The 19,228-nt window shown below is 38.5% G+C and overlaps 1 protein-coding gene across 1 annotated transcript in view; it reads right to left on the bottom strand.

Moving 5' to 3' along the window:
- LOC149285343 (multiple PDZ domain protein-like) overlaps window positions 1-19,228 on the bottom strand; it is a 54,100-nt gene that overhangs the window by 11,705 nt on the left and 23,167 nt on the right. The window contains exons 23-37 of the mRNA XM_089495501.1: window positions 18,355-18,396; window positions 15,629-15,721; window positions 14,491-14,583; window positions 12,555-12,732; window positions 11,591-11,701; window positions 11,244-11,327; window positions 8,641-8,739; window positions 7,962-8,030; window positions 7,181-7,328; window positions 6,043-6,239; window positions 4,467-4,558; window positions 3,213-3,303; window positions 2,544-2,624; window positions 1,610-1,702; window positions 1,459-1,533 (exon numbers count right to left, since the gene is read on the bottom strand). Coding sequence (XP_089351627.1) covers window positions 1,459-1,533; window positions 1,610-1,702; window positions 2,544-2,624; window positions 3,213-3,303; window positions 4,467-4,558; window positions 6,043-6,239; window positions 7,181-7,328; window positions 7,962-8,030; window positions 8,641-8,739; window positions 11,244-11,327; window positions 11,591-11,701; window positions 12,555-12,732; window positions 14,491-14,583; window positions 15,629-15,721; window positions 18,355-18,396 — 1,546 coding nt within the window. The remainder of the gene's footprint in view (window positions 1-1,458; window positions 1,534-1,609; window positions 1,703-2,543; window positions 2,625-3,212; window positions 3,304-4,466; window positions 4,559-6,042; window positions 6,240-7,180; window positions 7,329-7,961; window positions 8,031-8,640; window positions 8,740-11,243; window positions 11,328-11,590; window positions 11,702-12,554; window positions 12,733-14,490; window positions 14,584-15,628; window positions 15,722-18,354; window positions 18,397-19,228) is intronic.

Genomic DNA, 19,228 nt, shown 5'->3' with positions numbered 1-19,228 from the left:
ATCAATTCCTGGGCCAATTGTCCTAGCTAAAGGGCAAGTATATAGGGCCATAATTGCTCGATATATATTGCCTCTAAATCCAAATGCCTGCAATGTATGCCCTAAAAAATCCCATCTGACCCTGTCAAAGGCCTTCTCAGCGTCTAATGACAGGGTCAGAAGGGGGGCATTCAACCGCTGAGAAATATCTATAACATCAATAACTCTCCTAATATTATATTTAGATGATCTGCCAGGGATAAAGCCTGTTTGATCTCTCTCAATTAGGTCCCCTATTACTGCTTTTAACCTTCTTGCTAATATAGCCGCATATATTTTTATATCCCCGTTTAATAACGAAATTGGCCTATAGTTAGATAAGATCTCCGGATCTTTATTAGGTTTAAGAATTGGGATTATATTAGTCCTCAACATATCCGAGGGAAAACTCCCCTTATCAATTGCTTCATTAAAAGTTTTAGCAAGTTTATCTGCCAAGAGATCCTTGTAAATTTTATAGAATTTGTTGCTGAACCCATCTGGTCCGGGCGCCTTATTAGATTGTAATTCCGATATCACCTTTTTAACCTCTACTATATCAATAGATCTATTAATAATTTTTAATTGTTTTTCTGAGATTTTAGGGAATCTTTTATTAAAAAAATAATCCTGAGGTTGATCTAGATCTTTGCTTGTTAAATTATATAAAGATTTGTAATAATTATTAAAGGCAGCCCCTATCTTCTCGGGGGTAAGACATAGCTCTCCATTTTGTCTTATCCTATTTATTCTTTTAGATTGTTTTTTACCTTTTAATTTGTTTGTCAGCAGAGTATCAGCTCTATTACTTTTATAATACCATTTCGTTCTTAAATAATATAAATTTTTGTTCTTTTCTTCAATAAGAAGTTCATTTATATTATTCTGAATCTTACTCAGTTGTTTAGTTTTAGATTCAGATGGTAAAAATTTGTTTTCTTGTGAGAGTCTATAATACTTCAAATAGAGGTCTGCTAACGATTCCCCTTTAATTTTCTTTAATATAGTACCTAATTTAATTAGATGGCCTCTAATTACACACTTATAGAGTTTACATTTTTAACAGTACACAGTTAGACAAATTGTCATTAAATTTAGATTTAGTACTGTGGCTACTCTCACTAGAAGTGGTCGCCCAGCCAAGATGACTCCAAGGGCACAACGCAGAATGCTTAATGAGGTAGAAAAGAACAGAGTAACAGCTAAAGGCTAAAAGAAATCATTGGAACTGGTTAACATCCATGTTCTACCATCGAACAGTCATGAAGTCCATGCCAGGACATCATGGAGAAAGCCCTTCCTCTCCAATTTAACATCGCTGTTCGCTTGACATTTGCCAAAGAGCACCTTGAAGCTCCACGTTACTAGGGAGTTACTGCTGCCAAAAGAGCTTCAACCAGCTGGAACAATGCTTCTATTATTAATTAGGTTGCGTCATACCTTTTCAATAGGGTGACCCACTACTGGTTCATCATCCACAGCCAAAATACAATCTCCTACTTTGATGCGTCCATCCTGCAAAAAGCAGCGAGTCAATTTATTTTTAAATGTCCCAACGTATTCAAGTCACTGATTAAGACGCCATTCTTACCTTTGCAGCGGCACCATGATCCGTTAAACTTTTAATGACCACTCCATTGTTTGTGTCTTCTTCACTTATGGCAATACCCAGGCCACCCTGATCCTATTAATAAGGGCATGTTAAAAGATTTTATACTATTTTAAAAACTCATATATGGTACAGAGGGGAAGTCCCATGAAAAAAAATATTTGTTTCCTCTTTGAACATAAAACCCAATGCTGCATAGTGCAATGTAGGTTAGCACCAGCAAAAAAAAAATTTTCTCTCATTTTGTTCTAATAAACATCCTGGAGGCTGCCACCGATATTTTGGATGACAATGAAGTCTGTTCCTCCGTAGATGTTTATTAGTCAGAGTGTCAGGCTGGGTGATTAAGACTGATCCATTCTAATATTTATTGTTAGCACCGGCCAAAAAACTGGTTTTCTCTCATTTTGTTCTAATAAACATCCTGGAGGCTGCCACTGATATTTTGGATGACTTTCCCTGATCAAACACCACACTGAACCGATTCTTTATAGCAATAACAATAAAGTCTGTTCCTCCGTAGACGTTTATTAGTCAGAGTGTCAGGCTGGGTGATTAAGATTGCTCCATTCTAAAATGCATTGAGCCGTGACACATACAAACGGGTAATATGAAGCTGCCTAAAAACATTACGCAATACTGAGAAGTGTTTTAAAAACAAAAACAGCACAATATGTTTTGTTTTTTTTAAAAAGCAATATTCAATCAAGTAACAACCTGATTCCAAGATGGAAGACCATACTTGCTACATCCAAAGCATTACAGTATTCTCATGAACGGTAACATTAAAATGTGCTTTGTTTTAGACAAAAAACCTGCCTACCCTTCTTCACATAAGCTGAATACCCGGATTTATTTGCTCTCACATTTCAAACTAAGTAGCAGAATGTACCTGCTGCCTTAGAAACGAACTTACCTTGGGTAACTCAACATGCACCACACTTTTAAATGAACCAAGATTCACCGGGGGCACAGAACTTGAAACACTTTCTTCTACCTGTTGAAGAATATAATGTGTTGATTGAAAACATGGATTGTGTAGTTTTATTATATTATTCATTACTGAGGAATGTCAAATAACACTTAGCTCCAAGAACAGTTTGTTTTTCTTCAAATGTCTGTTCCTTTGCCTTAAAAGTGATGCCTTTGTAACTCATAATTTCGAGTTTAAGTTACTTATATAGTGACACATATATATCTATCTATCTATCTATCTATATATATATATATATATATATATATATATATATATATATATATATATATACATAGATATATATACATATATGTGTGTAGTATAGGGTTGGGTACTTAAACCCATCAGGAATTTCACGTTGGAAACTAAACTTTATTGTCTGCAAATGGGTTTCCATCACCCCTTTAGGGCAAAGAGTTTCAGGTCGTATATGTGGGTGTCTAACTTGCCACCTCTACTGTTGAATTTAAAATCAAAGTAAAGAATTCCTAGGGCATACCGTATACCCCTACTGTTTTCTTACATGCTAATTACTCCCCATAAAGCTCTGTCTCAGAGGAAACACAGTACTGTGTTCCTAACATATAAACACATCCACATGATTATTACCTCCTGACTTGGAAGTACTGAAGAGCTGGAAGAACACGGTTCTGCCATTTTCACGGGGCAAACAGCCATTTGGCTTACAGCATCTTTATTCCTTTTAGGAAGCAAACAAATTCAGAATTCAGCTCTGTATTTAACAGCAAGTGTAGAAATCCAAGACCTTATAAAAAGCGGAATATATCTTTTGTACTCGAAAATAACGTTAAATGAAACACATTATTACAATATGTTAATTTCTCATACAAACAGCTGTTCAGCACAGGAGTGAATTTCTCTTGTATTTTTTGTGAGGTCGGAAGAACATAAACAGCAGAAAAGATCTTCCTAACTGGATCGTTGGCTTGGTGCGTGTGCCAAACTATCTTTTTATTCACAGACACAAGTGTTAATCATCACGCACACAGAAGCAGTGAAAAATCAATTTGTGATGCTGGTTATTAGCATAACATGATGGACAGTAGTTTGTAATTAAAACATGGATTATGATGGATTTATAGATAAATTAATTGTACTTTAGTTGTGTGGTTTACAAGGCCAAAAGCAAAACCAATTAACTTTATGCCCAAGTTCCTGACCTATCAATAGGGGCTGTTTGGTGAAGATGACCTCTCAGGAAAGATTTGCTAAATGCATGCTCTCCAGAGAGTGGTTGCGCGATACATACCCCCATAATTAACACTAATATACAGACCCGGGGAGCATTCCTTGCTACTAATACAGAGTCGTATAACATAGAAACATAGAATTTGACGACAGAGGAGAACCATCTAGTATGCCTTTTTTTCCTGAGAAAAAGGTTTTGTACCGTGTTAGCCGTTGAGAAAACAGGAGAAATGTATAGTTAAAATGATACCATTTATTGGCTGAGAGTTTAATTGCGTTTAATTAATTTAATTAGTTTAATTAATGTAGCTCTGAACTTATTATTGATCCAACAAGTCCAGCATACCAAGTTGCACCTTCTTTCCATAAGTCCCAACAGAGTTTGGAAAATGTGTTTCTGCATAGCAGACAAAACCGTGCATTTATAGCAAGCTTACCAATATATTACAACGATATTAACAAGCAGTGAAAATTTCTCATCTAATATAATGACAACAGGAATGAATCTGCACCCCGAAACTTAAAGATATCGTCAGTGTGACATTTCAAAAGAAATAGATTGCACCCCCAAAGCACCTGCCTCCACACACGGTTGGAGCTGCCACCCTTCACAGTACTAATGCATTATCAAATGATGAACACTTTATAATTTACCTTAGGAAAATTATTTTCACTTTTGATGGCGCACATTTAATAATCGATGAAGCATTCTGATGACTTCTTCCATACAGTATTTGCCCGTTTATCTAGTATTATGAAAGAAAAAAAAGATAAGAATACAGCAGGATGCTATTGCAATTTATTGTTTCAAAGTCATTCAAACGGAAACTTTATTATACCCTAAAATAGTGAAACAAAGAGAGAGGGGGGGGCTAGATGTCAAGAGGGAGATAGAGAGAGAAGGCTAGATGTCAAGAGGGATATAGAGAGAGAGGGCTAGATGTCGAGAGAGAGAGAGATCTGGCTAGATGTCAAGAGAGAGGGCTAGATGGAGAGAGAGAGAGAGAGAGCGGGATGTCGAGAGAGAGAGAGGGCTAGATGTCGAGAGAGAGGGGGGCTAGATGTCGAGAGAGAGAGAGGGGGGCTAGATGTCGAGAGAGAGAGAGAGGGGGGCTAGATGTCGAGAGAGAGAGAGGGGGGCTAGATGTCGAGAGAGAGGGCTAGATGTCGAGAGGGAGATAGAGAGAGAGGGCTAGATGTCGAGAGAGAGAGAGAGATCTGGCTAGATGTCGAGAGAGAGAGAGAGATCTGGCTAGATGTCAAGAGAGAGGGCTAGATGGAGAGGGAGAGAGAGCGGGATGTCGAGAGAGAGAGAGGGCTAGATGTCGAGAGAGAGGAGGGCTAGATGTCGAGAGAGAGGGGGGCTAGATGTCGAGAGAGAGGGGGGCTAGATGTCGAGAGAGAGGGAGGGCTAGGTGTCGAGAGAGAGGGAGGGCTAGATGTCGAGAGAGAGGGCTAGATGTCGAGAGAGAGGGCTAGATGTCGAGAGAGAGGGCTAGATGTCGAGAGAGAGCGGGATGTCGAGAGAGAGAGGGCTAGATGTCGAGAGAGAGAGGGCTAGATGTCGAGAGAGGGCTAGATGTCGAGAGAGAGGGCTAGATGTCGAGAGAGAGGGCGAGATGTCGAGAGAGAGAGGGCGAGATGTCGAGAGAGAGGGCGAGAGGGCGAGAGAGAGGGCTAGATGTCAAAAGAGAGAGAGAGAGGGCTAGATGTCGAGAGAGAGAGGACTAGATGTTGAGAGAGAGAGAGGACTAGATGTTGAGAGAGGGCTAGATGTCGAGAGAGAGAGGGCTAGATGTCGAGAGAAAGAGAGAGAGAGAGGGGGGTAGATGTCAAGAGAGAGAGAGAGAGAGAGAGAGGGCTAGATGTCGAGACAGAGAGAGCGAGAGAGAGAGAGAGAGAGGGCTAGATGTCGAGAGAGAGAGAGGGCTAACAGCATGTTTGATACAGGAGACTCATTTACTTTTGCGTCCATGACAGACTATATCACGTACAGAGTGCAACTGAATTTTGAGATTCTCCCTCAGCTGTCACAAAAAAAAATATGTATATTTTTGAGGTGATAATCTTTTTCTTACAACTGTGCAGAGACCAATGACTAAAAACTGTTTAATTTTGTTCCTAAATCAATTTCTTTAACAATTGCATTTAAGAAGGAGCTAGCTCCTGGAACATTTATCTTATAATCTAAAATTATGATCCATGCACTTTTTGGCTGGGTATTTCTTGCCTCTAATAGCTCATCAGCAATCTGCAAACGGCCATCTTTGCCAGCTGCTCCATTTGGATCAATCCCCACTATGAAGACGCTCATTCTGGATCGGTCTTTGTTTCCAGCAAGGCTTAGACCCAATCCAGTCTTGCCTTTCTCCAACTCTATCATATGCAACTCTCCTGGCAGGTTTCCATATCGCTGTGAGATCTTTCCTAGATGGGGTGGGGGAAAGAAACACTAATTAACAAGTCCATCATGCTAAGAACAGACACGGATAATTAGCTCTTTGCAGCAGAACTGTGCTAAAAACGTATCGTGGTCCCCTCGAGACAACAATCACACTTCTACCACCATTTCACCATACAGATTTTATTGAATTGATTACTTTATCAAGTTTTATTGGTGATTAGTGAGCAGCAACAAAACCTGTCTGATAAAAGGATGCAGGAAGCCATTAACAAAGTGCAAAATAAAAGGCATGACTGAGCAAACCATTGTGTCCGTCTTCAATAAATAAACAAAAAAAAAGTGATTAGAATGAAAATATTTATTTTTACCAAAAAAAAAATTTGTTTCAACCACTGTGCCCTGACTGTACCACTGATAATTTGTTTTTTGTCTTACCTGTTATTGCTAAACAAGTCCATGATAAACAGGTAACCCTAATGGGAAAGACACAGAGTGATGGGAAGTGGTAACCTTTGGCTCAGCTTACTTAAATAGTTGCTTATAAAGCCTTAGGTGGTTTCCAACTGAAATAGCATGTTCCATAAGAGAACCCAGGAATGAAGAATATGACCCATTAACAGGGAATATCATGATATCAGCCAAATAAAATGTGATGATATTATATAATATGATTTTTCTGGTTTGCTTTACTGTGAGGTTCAGTATGGGCTGTAATGTATAATATAAAGTACCATGGTTAGCACACAAAAGCATTTACCCATGGCAATTAACATTGCAATGCCTACAACATCCCTTGCAGTTCATTTAGCCGTTTACAGCTAAAGACTGGACTCTGTAAGAATCACTGATTTTAGCGATACCCAAAAATGAAATGAATCGTTCATTACACCACAGGGGTACATAGAATTTTAAGTTCTCTATTAAAAAAACAACTGATTACTTTAAGCAGAGGCATATGACTTACTCCAGCTGTAGCCAAACTCATCTTCTAGGTCTGGTTCTCCGGAGGCCATCTGAGTACCTTCAGAGTTCGCTGGGTAAAGCGTCGATGGTGCAGAAACAGGATTGCATACCAAAGTCTTTTCAGAGTCTGAATCAGAATTACTGGACGCCTGAAAACGGAGAAGCAACGCTTACACATTGTGAGTTAAACATTTACTAGTATGAATGTGGGTTCTGAAGTGATATGATAATAAAAATGAACAAAGTAAGTTGCGTATGTAAGCTCTATGGTCACGACAATATATGTAAAAATAAATCATGATGGGGCGCAAAACAGGTCATGCTCTGCAAACAGTTGGGGAAAATATACTGCTATGTGCCAAATGCTTTTTTGTTGTTGGTGGTTTTTTTAGCGATATCACATTACTGGTCAAGCATAGCAGTATCAACATAAGTCCCAAACAGTTATAAGTCTACTATATTTAGATGAAATAATGTTAGCGGGGACAACACAGGATACAGAGTATGGGAGTAGGGCAGGATTTCCATTTTGTATATTCTATGGAGGTACACAATGGTGAATAGGTGCCCCTAGTCTAAATTCCCAATTAAAAACCTGGAGAACCATGCATTTTGAAATTAAAAAAATGGCTTTGCTAAGCAGGTACCCCTATATATTACATAGTCAGAAATCCAGCCCTGAATGGGTAGAGAATGGGAAGGAGCACAAGCACAAATGAACCACACACTGGACACTCGAGAAATGTATCCACAGTTATTCGAGTCTGCTCACTCCGACAAACCTTAAACGGCGTAGGGGCAAAGGGGTTAGTTGGGGAACAACGAAAGGCAATTCTAACCGGATTCATGTCCTACAGCAATAAAAACACAGAATCAAATATTAAGCAAGATTCCATTAAATGAGTCTTCACTGCAGAAAATGTGTAAACGGCAAAAGGATTGAATTAGCTATTATTGGTTACAAGGCTTATTTTGTACATATGGGGATGTCCCAGTACTCATAGGGCATAGGGTCCACTTTCAAAACAAAATACATTTCAACAGTTTTTTTTCCAGATCAGCAAAACTATTCCTAAAAAAAAAAAATGGTCTCCTACAATACAACTGGATTTCTAATAGTTACAAAGCTCTTATAAAATCATCAGTGCTGTATGTTGAAAACCACTTATGGGACTCAGCTTGTGAAAGACCTCAACTGAAACACAACCCGGAGAGCAAGGGCCAGATCCTATTCTCTTGTCTAACATTTGGAAAGCGAACATGAAAACAAGGACAAGTAACAGTGCTGTAGAGGTTATGCTAGCAATATAGGGTTACAGTGGATGTCGTAATATTCCTAGACTAAGCACCTTGGCGTGGACTATTGACCAAAGTACTTTGGCAGTTATTTCATATTCCTTTTTGCTACTGAAAAGGCATTTTTTAGAATAAGAAAAAGGGTCCTTGGTAACAGTGTCTAACCTTGTTAGTGCTGAACTGGAAAGAATCAGCAAATGGGTTAGTGCACCTGAACAGAGGTTTAGTACCAAATGTGCTCTGCGCCAGAGCTGTGGGTTTGGTCTATAAAAAGGAAAAAAAGATAAAACTGTTAATATGTAAAAGGAACTGCATGCAAATATAACAAACAAGCAAAAGCATTATATACCTGTGGCCAAGACAATATACAAAGCACTGTAATGTGGTATTAATAGGCTGACTGTGTAGGGTCCGACATAATTGTGTTAACATGCAACATGCAAAATCCCGCAGCTGCACAGATCCCTTTTACGTTTAATGCGGGCCACGTCACATGACTTATAGGCATTTCAGTAGAAAACTATTATGGGAATCTCTTAATCCTATTTGGATAAAATGCACGCAACATTACCAATCTGGTGTTTGTAATTGGTTCTTTTTTTCATTTTCTAAACAAAATTTCCTTTACAAAAATGAACATAAAAATTAAACATGGTTTCTAATAAAGTCAACGTCTGAATCCTAAATAGCACCGCCTTTGCCAGGGTGGTCTATAGTGCAAAATTAAAAAAAAAAATAATAATGGTTTGGTTTTAAAATTAAAAGACAAACCATAGTTACTGACTATTCGTGTTTATCTACCACAGCAATGTACACTCACTGGCCGCTTTATTAGGTACACCTGTTCAATTGCTTGTTAACACAAATAGCTAATCAGCCAATCACATGGCAGCAACTCAATGCATTTAGGCATGTAGAAGTGGTCAAGACAACTTGCTGAAGTTCAAACCAGGCATCAGAATGGAGAAGAAAGGGGACTTTGAACATGGCATGGTTGTTGGTGCCAGACAGGCTGGTCTGAGTATTTCGGAAACTACTGATCTACTGGGATTTTCATGCTCAATCTCTAGGGTTTACAGAGAATGGTCTCAAAAAGAGAAATTATCCAGTAAGCGGGCATTGTGCGGACGAAAATGCTTTGCTGAAGTCAGAGGTTAGAGGAGAATGGGCAGACTGGTTTGAGATGACAAAGGCAACATTAACTCAAATAACCTTGAAGCAAATGGTCTACAGCAGCAGAAGACCACACCAGGTGCCACTCCTGTCAGCTAAGAACAGGAAACTGAAGCTGCAATTCGCACAGGCCCACCAAAATTGGACAATGGAAGACTGGAAGGACGTTCTCTGGTCTGATGAGTCTCGATTCCAGCTGCGACATTCAGATGGCAGGGTCAGACTTTGGGGTAAACAACATGAAAGCATGCATCCACATCCTGTCTTGTATCAACAGGTCAGGCTGGTGGTGGTGGTGTAACATTTTCTTGGCACACTTTGGGCCCCTTATTGTCAATAGAGCATAATTTAAACACGACAGCCTACCTGAGTATTGTTGCTGACCATGTCCATCCCTTTATGACCACAGTGTACCCATCTTCTGATGGCTACTTCCAGGAGGATAATGCACCATGTTACAAAGCTCACATCATCTCCAACTGGTTTCTTGAACATGATAATGAGTTCACTGTACTCCAATGGCCTCCACAGTCACCTTTGGGATGTGGTGGAACGGGAGATTCGCATCATGGATGTGCAGCCGTAAAAAATCTACAGTAACTGCGTGACATCTCTGGGGCATATTTCCAGCACCCCATAGAAAGTATGCCATGAAGAATGAAGGCAGTTCCGAAGGCAAAAAGGGGTCCAACTGGGTACTAGCAAGTTGTACCTAATAAAGTGGCCAGTGAGTGTATATTATGTGGGCAGTACCAACGCATGAGCAAACCATGCAAAGAACCACAAGGTTTGTAATTCTGAGACTTCATTGTTATGTGAGTTGCATATGAGCTTAGATGAAACATTTAATTTTACCAATTTATAAATGGCTAACCCTGGAAGGACTGATTTTCCAAAGGTTAGATCTTATTTTCTTACTTTCTTTCTCTTGTTAAATGCGTTATTCTATGTTTAACCATGTCATAGAGAGCATGCATACCGTACTTTCTTAGTGTTATATAAATAAGACTATAATTATTATGCAGAGGAACATGTGTCAAACTGAAAAAGAGAGAAACACAGTGATTCCCTTCTGCTAAGCCTTTTGCCATTAATTCTGGTAAGTTTCTTCTTCAGGGTGGGCAGAGTTGGCCCTGTATAATGCATACTCCAATGTTGCAAACACAATGTGCACTATATTAAATACAAGAATAGTGATCAGCAACCATCGCATGAATCTCCCTGGTTTTCATGGCTTTGAATTCATGCAAAAGTGCACAATTAATATCAAACTAGTTATCGCAGAATCAAAAACAGAATTTAATGATTTGTAGCATCATCAACTAAATAAGTACATTATCTCAGACATCTCATCAATGCCTACCTCAAAATGTGTCCATACAGGGGAAAAATAGTAATACAATAGAAACTATAATACAAGAACCACACATATAACATCAGAAATGCTAAGTCAATGACATGAAGTTTTTAGTGGTAGCTTAATTGAAGCATGCTAAAGCGAATGAACTTTTTATCCAATATAAGTTTAAAAAGCATGAGAACGAGAAGTTACGAGGAAGTCTCACATGAAAATCAGGGGCAAGCTGTATATTTACCTGAAAGGTGTGATGTGTAAATGGGTTAGTAGGTGGGTGCCCTCTGAAAGCAGAGGCAGATGGAGAACAATACACAGATTCAGGCTGGAGAAGAAAAGGTGGTAAAATCTTATGAATGCATTTGCGAATCAGAAAGAACTTGTAAAAGTGGAAGTTTAAACAGAAAAGAAGAAGATCACTACTCGATCAATATACATAAAGCTTGGTAGGTTGATTAGTGTTAGGAGCTCCCCTTTGCATCTCTTCTTATCAGTTATCTGTGTACTAAGGCAATGCACATAAAAGATTAAAGGCAGGACATATCAGTCGCATAAGAACCTGAAAAACCTTAAACAACTTGCACTTACCCTTGGCCTGTTAATAATACTTTGTACCAAGAAGACTACTGGATTGCCAGCTTTCCTTATGGCTTCAACTGCTTGCTCGTGGCTTGCATCTCTCAGATCAGTACCATCCACCTAAACAAGAGGGATGTCAATTCCTTAAACTGTATAGGATAACACATTATCTTAATATAGCTATAAAAAAAAATCTTAAAATGGCCCTCACATTAGATACCGCACCAACCTAAACCATGTCGTTCTACACAATTTGCTGGTAACAGAGACGGTGTTATAAATAGGTGTCACTAATAGGCTTTATCACAGAAAAACCCTGAAACGGCAGCCTTATATTTAAAGTGATTTTCTAACAGGCTTTAGCAATAGGATCTCTTTTCTACAACTAGATTCCCCATACTTAATCTGGAGCTTTAATTTAGCAGATGACCCATTACAGCAAACAGAAAGAGACAGTTGAGGATTCAGGATGGTAATCTTTTTGAGAGGTAAACCACTGCGTTGTGCCAAGTCCTGCTTACTCAGACCAGAACACATATATTTAATTTATGATCGCAACATGATTACGCGTTTCAGGGGGATAATACCCAGCATTTATCTATTTTGGAAATACAATGGTCCAAACTAATATCTCAGAAATGCTGCACATGACATCCTAGGAGGCCACTAAAAACACCAGTAAACTGTCTTATCTTTATGGATAGTTAATACATTTTTTTCATAGCCAACATTCTTTGTACAAACTGCATTATCTGGAGACTATGGGCGCAATGACAGATTACTGAAAGCCAGTCTATATTACACATTTTAATCCCCCTCTGGTCAAATTGTGATTTTTCCCCTTCACAAATATAAAATCTACATTGTTCTAAGTGGGTGCACACATTATGTATCTCGGGTGGGTTAATTATGTATTTAGTTCACAGTGAACAAATTTCATTTGGTCAATGAATTCAGAATCATAGTGTTATACCTCAACAATCCTATCTCCAGTTTTCAGTGTTCCAATCCTCCCTGCTGGACTGTCTTCTAAAATATGTTTAATGAAGATTCCTCTCATCACTTCACCATTGCTTAAGCGGCTTCCCATTCCTCTTCCACCCACAATGCTTATCCCCAGAGACTTGCCAGGCTCTCTCCACAGCTCCACTCTAAAGGGAGATAATCAATAATTAGTCATGATTAGTCATAATAATTACTAAATAACTTTGGTGATACCTTAAAGAATTAAATACAGCCACACACACAAAATCCGTTATGTCAGATTGTATGTTATTTACATCAACATACCATCTTAAAATGGCACAATTAAGACTTCTAAAGTTACCAGACATACTGTCTTCTCCACTGCTCTCTCCTATGATGGCCTCCACCTCACTCACACTCCCAGACCTGATGACGGGAAGAGTGGTGGCATAGGCTCTCTACTCTCTTTCTCCTGATTTGAGGTCAATGCTGTCCGGCTATTTAGTCCCATCTCTTTACGCATTGCAGTTGTATACCGTCCCCCTGGCCCTGCAAATATCTTGACACTTCTCCTCATAGGTTCCAAACTTCCTCTCATCTGAAGGGGCTATGTTTCTTTCCATAGCCCCCTCCTTTGATCTCACAGAGCACTCTAGCTTCTCTACTCACAATGACATCCTCGACCTTATTTTTTCTAGCATGTGCATTCTCACTAACCCCTTTCCCCCTCTCTGACCACCACTCTCTATCCCGCTCTTTCACTTTCCCTCTTCTCCCAACGACCTCATCTAACCAGAGACCTTAGCTCTTCAGAAATTCTGGATCTTCAGAAATTCTCATTCAATTTACTCCCACTTCTATCTCCCATCTCAAACATGTCATGCCCTAACCTTGCTACCTCTTTCTATAACTCCATGCTCACGTTTCCAACAGGGGCATACGACAGTAAGCCAACACCTTCAATGGTGCTCCCAGTCTCATTCTGTGTCTGACTTCCTACACTATAAATTCATGCAACATTGCTACTACTCTGATATTACCCTTGCTATATAACTTCAATAATAAAAATAAAACTAATCAGATTTGACATATTTGCACAGCCCCCCTCCCATGCACTGAACTCTTCTTCCTCTTCTACATTAAACCCATTCTCTCTTTTCACTGAAGATGAGGCTCGTGCTCTCATTGTTTCCTCTTGTCCAACTGCATGTCCCCTTGATCCGATCCCTTCTCATTTAACTCAGTCTCTTTCGTGTACTCTTGTCCCTACACTAGCTCTTATCTTCAGCCTCTCCCTTTCTACTGGATCTCTCGCTTCCTCCTTCAAGCATGCTACCATAATTCCTATATTGAAAAACCCAACTGATCTGTCCCATCTCTCTTGCTCTCGCCTCCAAGCTTCTTCAAAGAATTGTTTACGCTAAACTAAGCTTTTTGACTCCATCTCCTTGCTTAACCCTCTTCAATCTGAATTCTGCTTTGAACATTCTACTGAGACCACTCTTACTAAAGTTACTAATGACTTCTTCGCTGCTAAATCCAAGGGTACTACTCTATGCTAATCCTACCGGACCTTTCTTCATGGACTACCTTCCTCTCCTTCTCTCTTCACGATCTTCATGACATTACTCTCTCCTGGTTCACATATTAGCTTTCTGATAGTACCTTCAGAGTCTCCCTCTCCAGTAACATTTCCCCTCTCATTCGAGGTACCCTAAGCCTCAATTTTAGGACACTTTCGGTTCTCACTTTACACTACCTCACTTGGCAAACTCATCTCAATCTTTGGATTTCAATACTGTTGTTTCTGTACATCAAATTGTTATCTTATATATTCTTATGTCATGTTTACCCATGTAAAGCTCTGTGGAATATGATGACGCTATATATAAAACCAATAAATAATACTAAGGTAAAAAAAACATAATGATAGGCTTTTGTACCTCCTTGGATTGTTCCAATTGCTGTAAGCTCCATTCTCAAGTTCACTTTCCTCCCCCTCGCCTTCTTCACGTTCAGGCAATTCAGGAAAATCTCTAAATGGAAACAAAGACAGATTATGACTGCTTAAAAAAAACATGAAGTCATGTGGAAAAACAAGTAATTGTCTATGAGCCTTAAGTACAGCACTGTATACCGTAACATAGTTCAGCATTGAAGAATGTGGTTTATTTTTTTTTTCTTTCAATTAACTTCCTCAACAGCTCAACAACAATGTCCATTACATTGGGCTAAGACACCAGAGCTAGAAAACATACATTCGGTAAAAAAATCCTAACTAAAAACTAGAACTGTTTTAAAACAGAAAACAATATATTTTTAATGTGATACTGGTAATAAAGCAACTTTAGGGAGATTTCCTTTTTAAAGTAGAAGTGATTTCATAAAAAGGTCACCAGGAAAATAACCCGATTCATTAACAGGCTTATTCACTATATACAGAGTCTGCAAATGGGGGACATTGGTACCCACCGGTATTCACTTATGAATTTAAAGGCAATGGGAAACTTGTGAAAAAAAACCCAAATATGTTTTCATATTAGTACATTTCCCAATCTGCTCTCTATTTAGTTGGGACTCTCTATTGATACTCCTACAGCATTTCACCTATCTCTGTGTCTCAATACTGCATTTAGTGATCCAGCTGTGAAATGATAGCTCCTCTGGCTTTATATTCTCAATATAGGAGTACATATTGTGTTGTGCACTTGGGTTTGAATACTAAATTGCTAAAACATGTCATGTTTTATGATGAAACACCTATCACTGGTGCTGTACTATAGCCCTAGATGATAAGTTTAAAACACAACTCTACTTTAGAGATCTAACAGAGCTACACCACCATCAACCCTTCGTCTGCAGTGTTTTACTCTGCAGAACTACTTGGCTCTGCCCCTACCAGCTTTCTGGAACATCAACCTGTCTTCCAAGTATCTTATTACTCGTACCGGCTGTCTCAATCCCCATCAACTGCCCAATAGGTTGTAAGCTTGCCTTATGTGTGTTCATATTTTTATATTACCGCTATGGAACCTGCTGGTGCAGACATAGTTACAATGAAATAATAACAACAATACCTACCCAACATCGTGCGCAGTGGAATCATTTACTTCATTCATTTGACCAATGCAGGTCCTATATTTTTCCAAATGCTCACTCGGAACATATGTAATGCTATAAGGGAAGCATAATATATTAATACTACTACAGCTTTTGTAACCTTTCCTTCTTGGACAGCTCCAACAAAACAAAAACACAAACATAGCGGTGCAAGACACTTAAAAAGATCAAGATTAAGAGAAACGCAAATGCCAACATGAAAGATTTAGCTAGGATGTATTACTGAAATGTCATAAATCATATACACATATTGGTACTATGGTGAATTTCTTTAAATGTATGCACTATGTACAAGGTATGTAATAATAGGTTTTTAAATCAATGTTTGTCTAATATGTGGTATGTAATTACTATTTTGCAAACCTGTTTAACTGAAAGACTAAATTAGCTATGACTGTGTGATATAATCAAATTCGGCACCCTATTAAAATATAAATTAGTTTAAAATTCATAGATTTGTGGTAGATAACAGCAGCGTGATATTTAATCCAGTCCCATTCACTGGAAGCCAAAGGAAAAACAACGGGAGATTATATTTCTAAGAATAAACATAACATGTTTGTTTCTCGGTGCCCTGAAATGCACTAAGCAGATAACTTGTGAAGGCTACAATGGGTAGAATGGAAACAAAATTATAACGTTATAATAGTGTAATGGTATTGTAATGGAGTGTTACCAGGCAGGTGGGTGACAAAAAAGGTAACCTGTTAATGTATAACTATCATAAATAGTAAAAAAAAAACTACAAAAAAAAACAGCAAGCATAAAAAATAAGTTTTCAATATGGAGCAGCAGCTAGGACATTTTATAAAGTACTGGTATCATCTTTATCCATTTGCCCTTAAAATGTAATATGAACTGGCATACTTTTATAATCTATGGGTGATTACAGAAAAGCAGGGGCAAAATGTATGCCCGAAAAATGCCATTAACCAATTATATACTTTCTGGTAGGGTCGGTAAACTAAAATAATATATCCAAATAGGGAGCCACAACTCAAGGAGCCAAGAGCCAACTATGGTTGCTGATATTTCTGCTGACCCCTTAACAAAATTACACACAGCTTTGACAAAGCCTGGATTAACAAAAAGTGGATATTCAACCAGAGTTGGTTAAAAAGCTGTTTTCCATAGTAATCACTTAAAAAAAACCCAAAATAAATAGTAGGGTAGGTTTGTTTTTTATATATATATATATATATATATATATATATATATATAATCTGACACATATGGAGGGATGCTGAAGGAGTTACAAACTTTATACAAAACGTTCACTGTAATAAAGACCTGAAGAGCGTTGCTCAGACAGAAGAATATATGTAATTTTCATCTGATTTCATATTATGTGCTAAATTGAATCAAGGAGGATAAAAATACCATGGAGCCCACCAGCACCTTAATCAAGCAACACAGCTGGTGGCTACCAACACAAGTGCTTTGGGAATTGGCCAATAAACATGACGATATCACAGCTAAAATGAATTTGATCCGCTGCCTGGCACCTGGGTTTTTTGACTGACATCCAATGAGTAGGAGTCAGATAAACAACTCATGAATACATGATCAAGATTTTGCTTTCAATACAAAATGTGTTGTCTACTGAAAGAGAAAAAGAAGAAGAAAAAAAAAAAGATTTTTGAGGCAGGATTTTTACTAAATAAAATCTATGAAACAATACGTAAAAGAAATGCAGTTATTCTACAGATTTTTTTTTTTTTTTTTTACATTTTTTGGACCCACTGAGAGAAAAATCTATCCAGTTCACGTTACTCCATAGAGCTTCTCTGTGGATACTTATTTTAGTGTGACTGGACTAGACATTCTACTACAGACAGTACGTAGGAGATGGACTATTTTTACTTTAATGAACTTTTATTCTGTACCATAGGGATAATGGTTTGGGCCACTGGACATGCATTAGACATAGGTAGGTTGTACTTCAATACATTTTGAAGAAAGAAAAGCGTTGCTGGAGATAGAAAAAGTCGAAGGATGGTAGCAGAACAGAATTTAATACAACTAGTATTGTGCCAAAAATATTTCAAGGCCTCAATAATGTTCTGCATTTGATAATCTAAAAATGCTTTTTATATTATTAATACAATAAATATAAGGAATCGTGAAAAATAAAAATATTTCCATGTACCAATAAATCTAATCACTGAGACTACTTTACATTGGAAAGCAATCATTGCTCTCCTCAATGAAAGGAGGAGGGTAGGAAGGATAAAAAAAAAAACATGTTTATTAAAGCACACAGCCCCACATGCAGAAAACCGAGCCAATGCCAGAAGTGCCCAGACATCCACGCATGTTGAAGACAGAAATAAAAAGCAGCAGCCGCAGGCTTCCGCGAAAGGGTTAATGGAAGCAGCAAATTACAAAATATCTATATAGACGCAGTTGGAATCCACTTAAAGCACATTCTCGTTTATCATTAAACAAAGCCTGGTGAGAAGAAGAAGAAGAAAAAAAGTCCTGATCCAGATTCAGTAAAAACAAACATACAAAAAATAGTGTAAAACATGCACATGCCAGTTAATGTCAATTTACAAATAAACGCACAAACAAAAGTCTGTTTCTGGATCAATCTATGGAAATGAAGATGAAGAGAGGATAAAATGGTTGAACGGACACTTTGCAGACGGTAAGTCATGCGGAGCCTTTGAATTACCGATACTCACACATAAAAGGGGGCCTGATCATCAGCAGGTGCTGGAGAAGATCTAGAATGGTAAGCATACGTTGCAGCATATTTTTACAATAGTGTTAACAAATGTCAAAGCCTTGCGCTGCGTGTGTGCGGCATACATATGTAGTTAAAAGTACGTGCAATTTTTTTGTCTGTTCCCCCCCCCAAATCCCATCTCTCCCTTCATATCCACACCTCCCCCTGAAAGCATCTGCTCTTTCTATGTGTGTATAGCTGTGATTATCAACAAGGAGGGGGAAAAATTGTTCCTGCCATCCGTCTCCTCTCCCTTGATCAAGGAATTTATTCTTTAGGTGAGGGCAGGTGAATTCCATTTCAAAACTGGTGATTATCTGACAGATGTTAGCAGCAGCTGCTGGTGAATGCAAAGCTTTGGCTCTCGTCGCAGTGCAGAAAGCCGAAACTCCTGGCAAGGTGGATTGCGAAGTGGGACAGCATGCGTTCTGCGAGTGGCCGAACAGCTGCTTCCCGGTGCTAAACAACGCAAAACCGGCAACCTCAGCCAGCTGTTTCAGGGCTTGCAAAACTGAAATTACTCCAGCCTTTCAAGGAAAAAAATGAAAAAAATCTCCAGCTTTAAAAACCTAACAATATGTTCATCTTGGAAATCTCCCCATTCTCGCTTTGTTCCTGGAAAAGGTGCCCAATATCTAATATTTGGTAGTTTTAGGACTTTTTTTCTTCCCAGTCACATAACAAAGTGAAAAATGGTGCTGATAATCTGTAAAAGGTATGTAAAGTAAAGTATACAACCGGACAAAGGCATTGTAACATTTTGGTCCTTCTTTTCATGCAATTTCTCTTTTAGTGCCTAGCCTCAGAATAATGTGGTTGGTATCACCAGA

This window comes from Sceloporus occidentalis, unplaced genomic scaffold, assembly GCF_023333645.1.
Source record: "Sceloporus occidentalis isolate IW3139 unplaced genomic scaffold, rSceOcc1.0.p SCAF_80, whole genome shotgun sequence".
Lineage (NCBI taxonomy): Eukaryota > Metazoa > Chordata > Lepidosauria > Squamata > Phrynosomatidae > Sceloporus > Sceloporus occidentalis.
The sequence above is the reverse complement of the archived record's forward strand: the minus strand, read 5'-3'. Positions and strand labels throughout refer to the sequence as shown.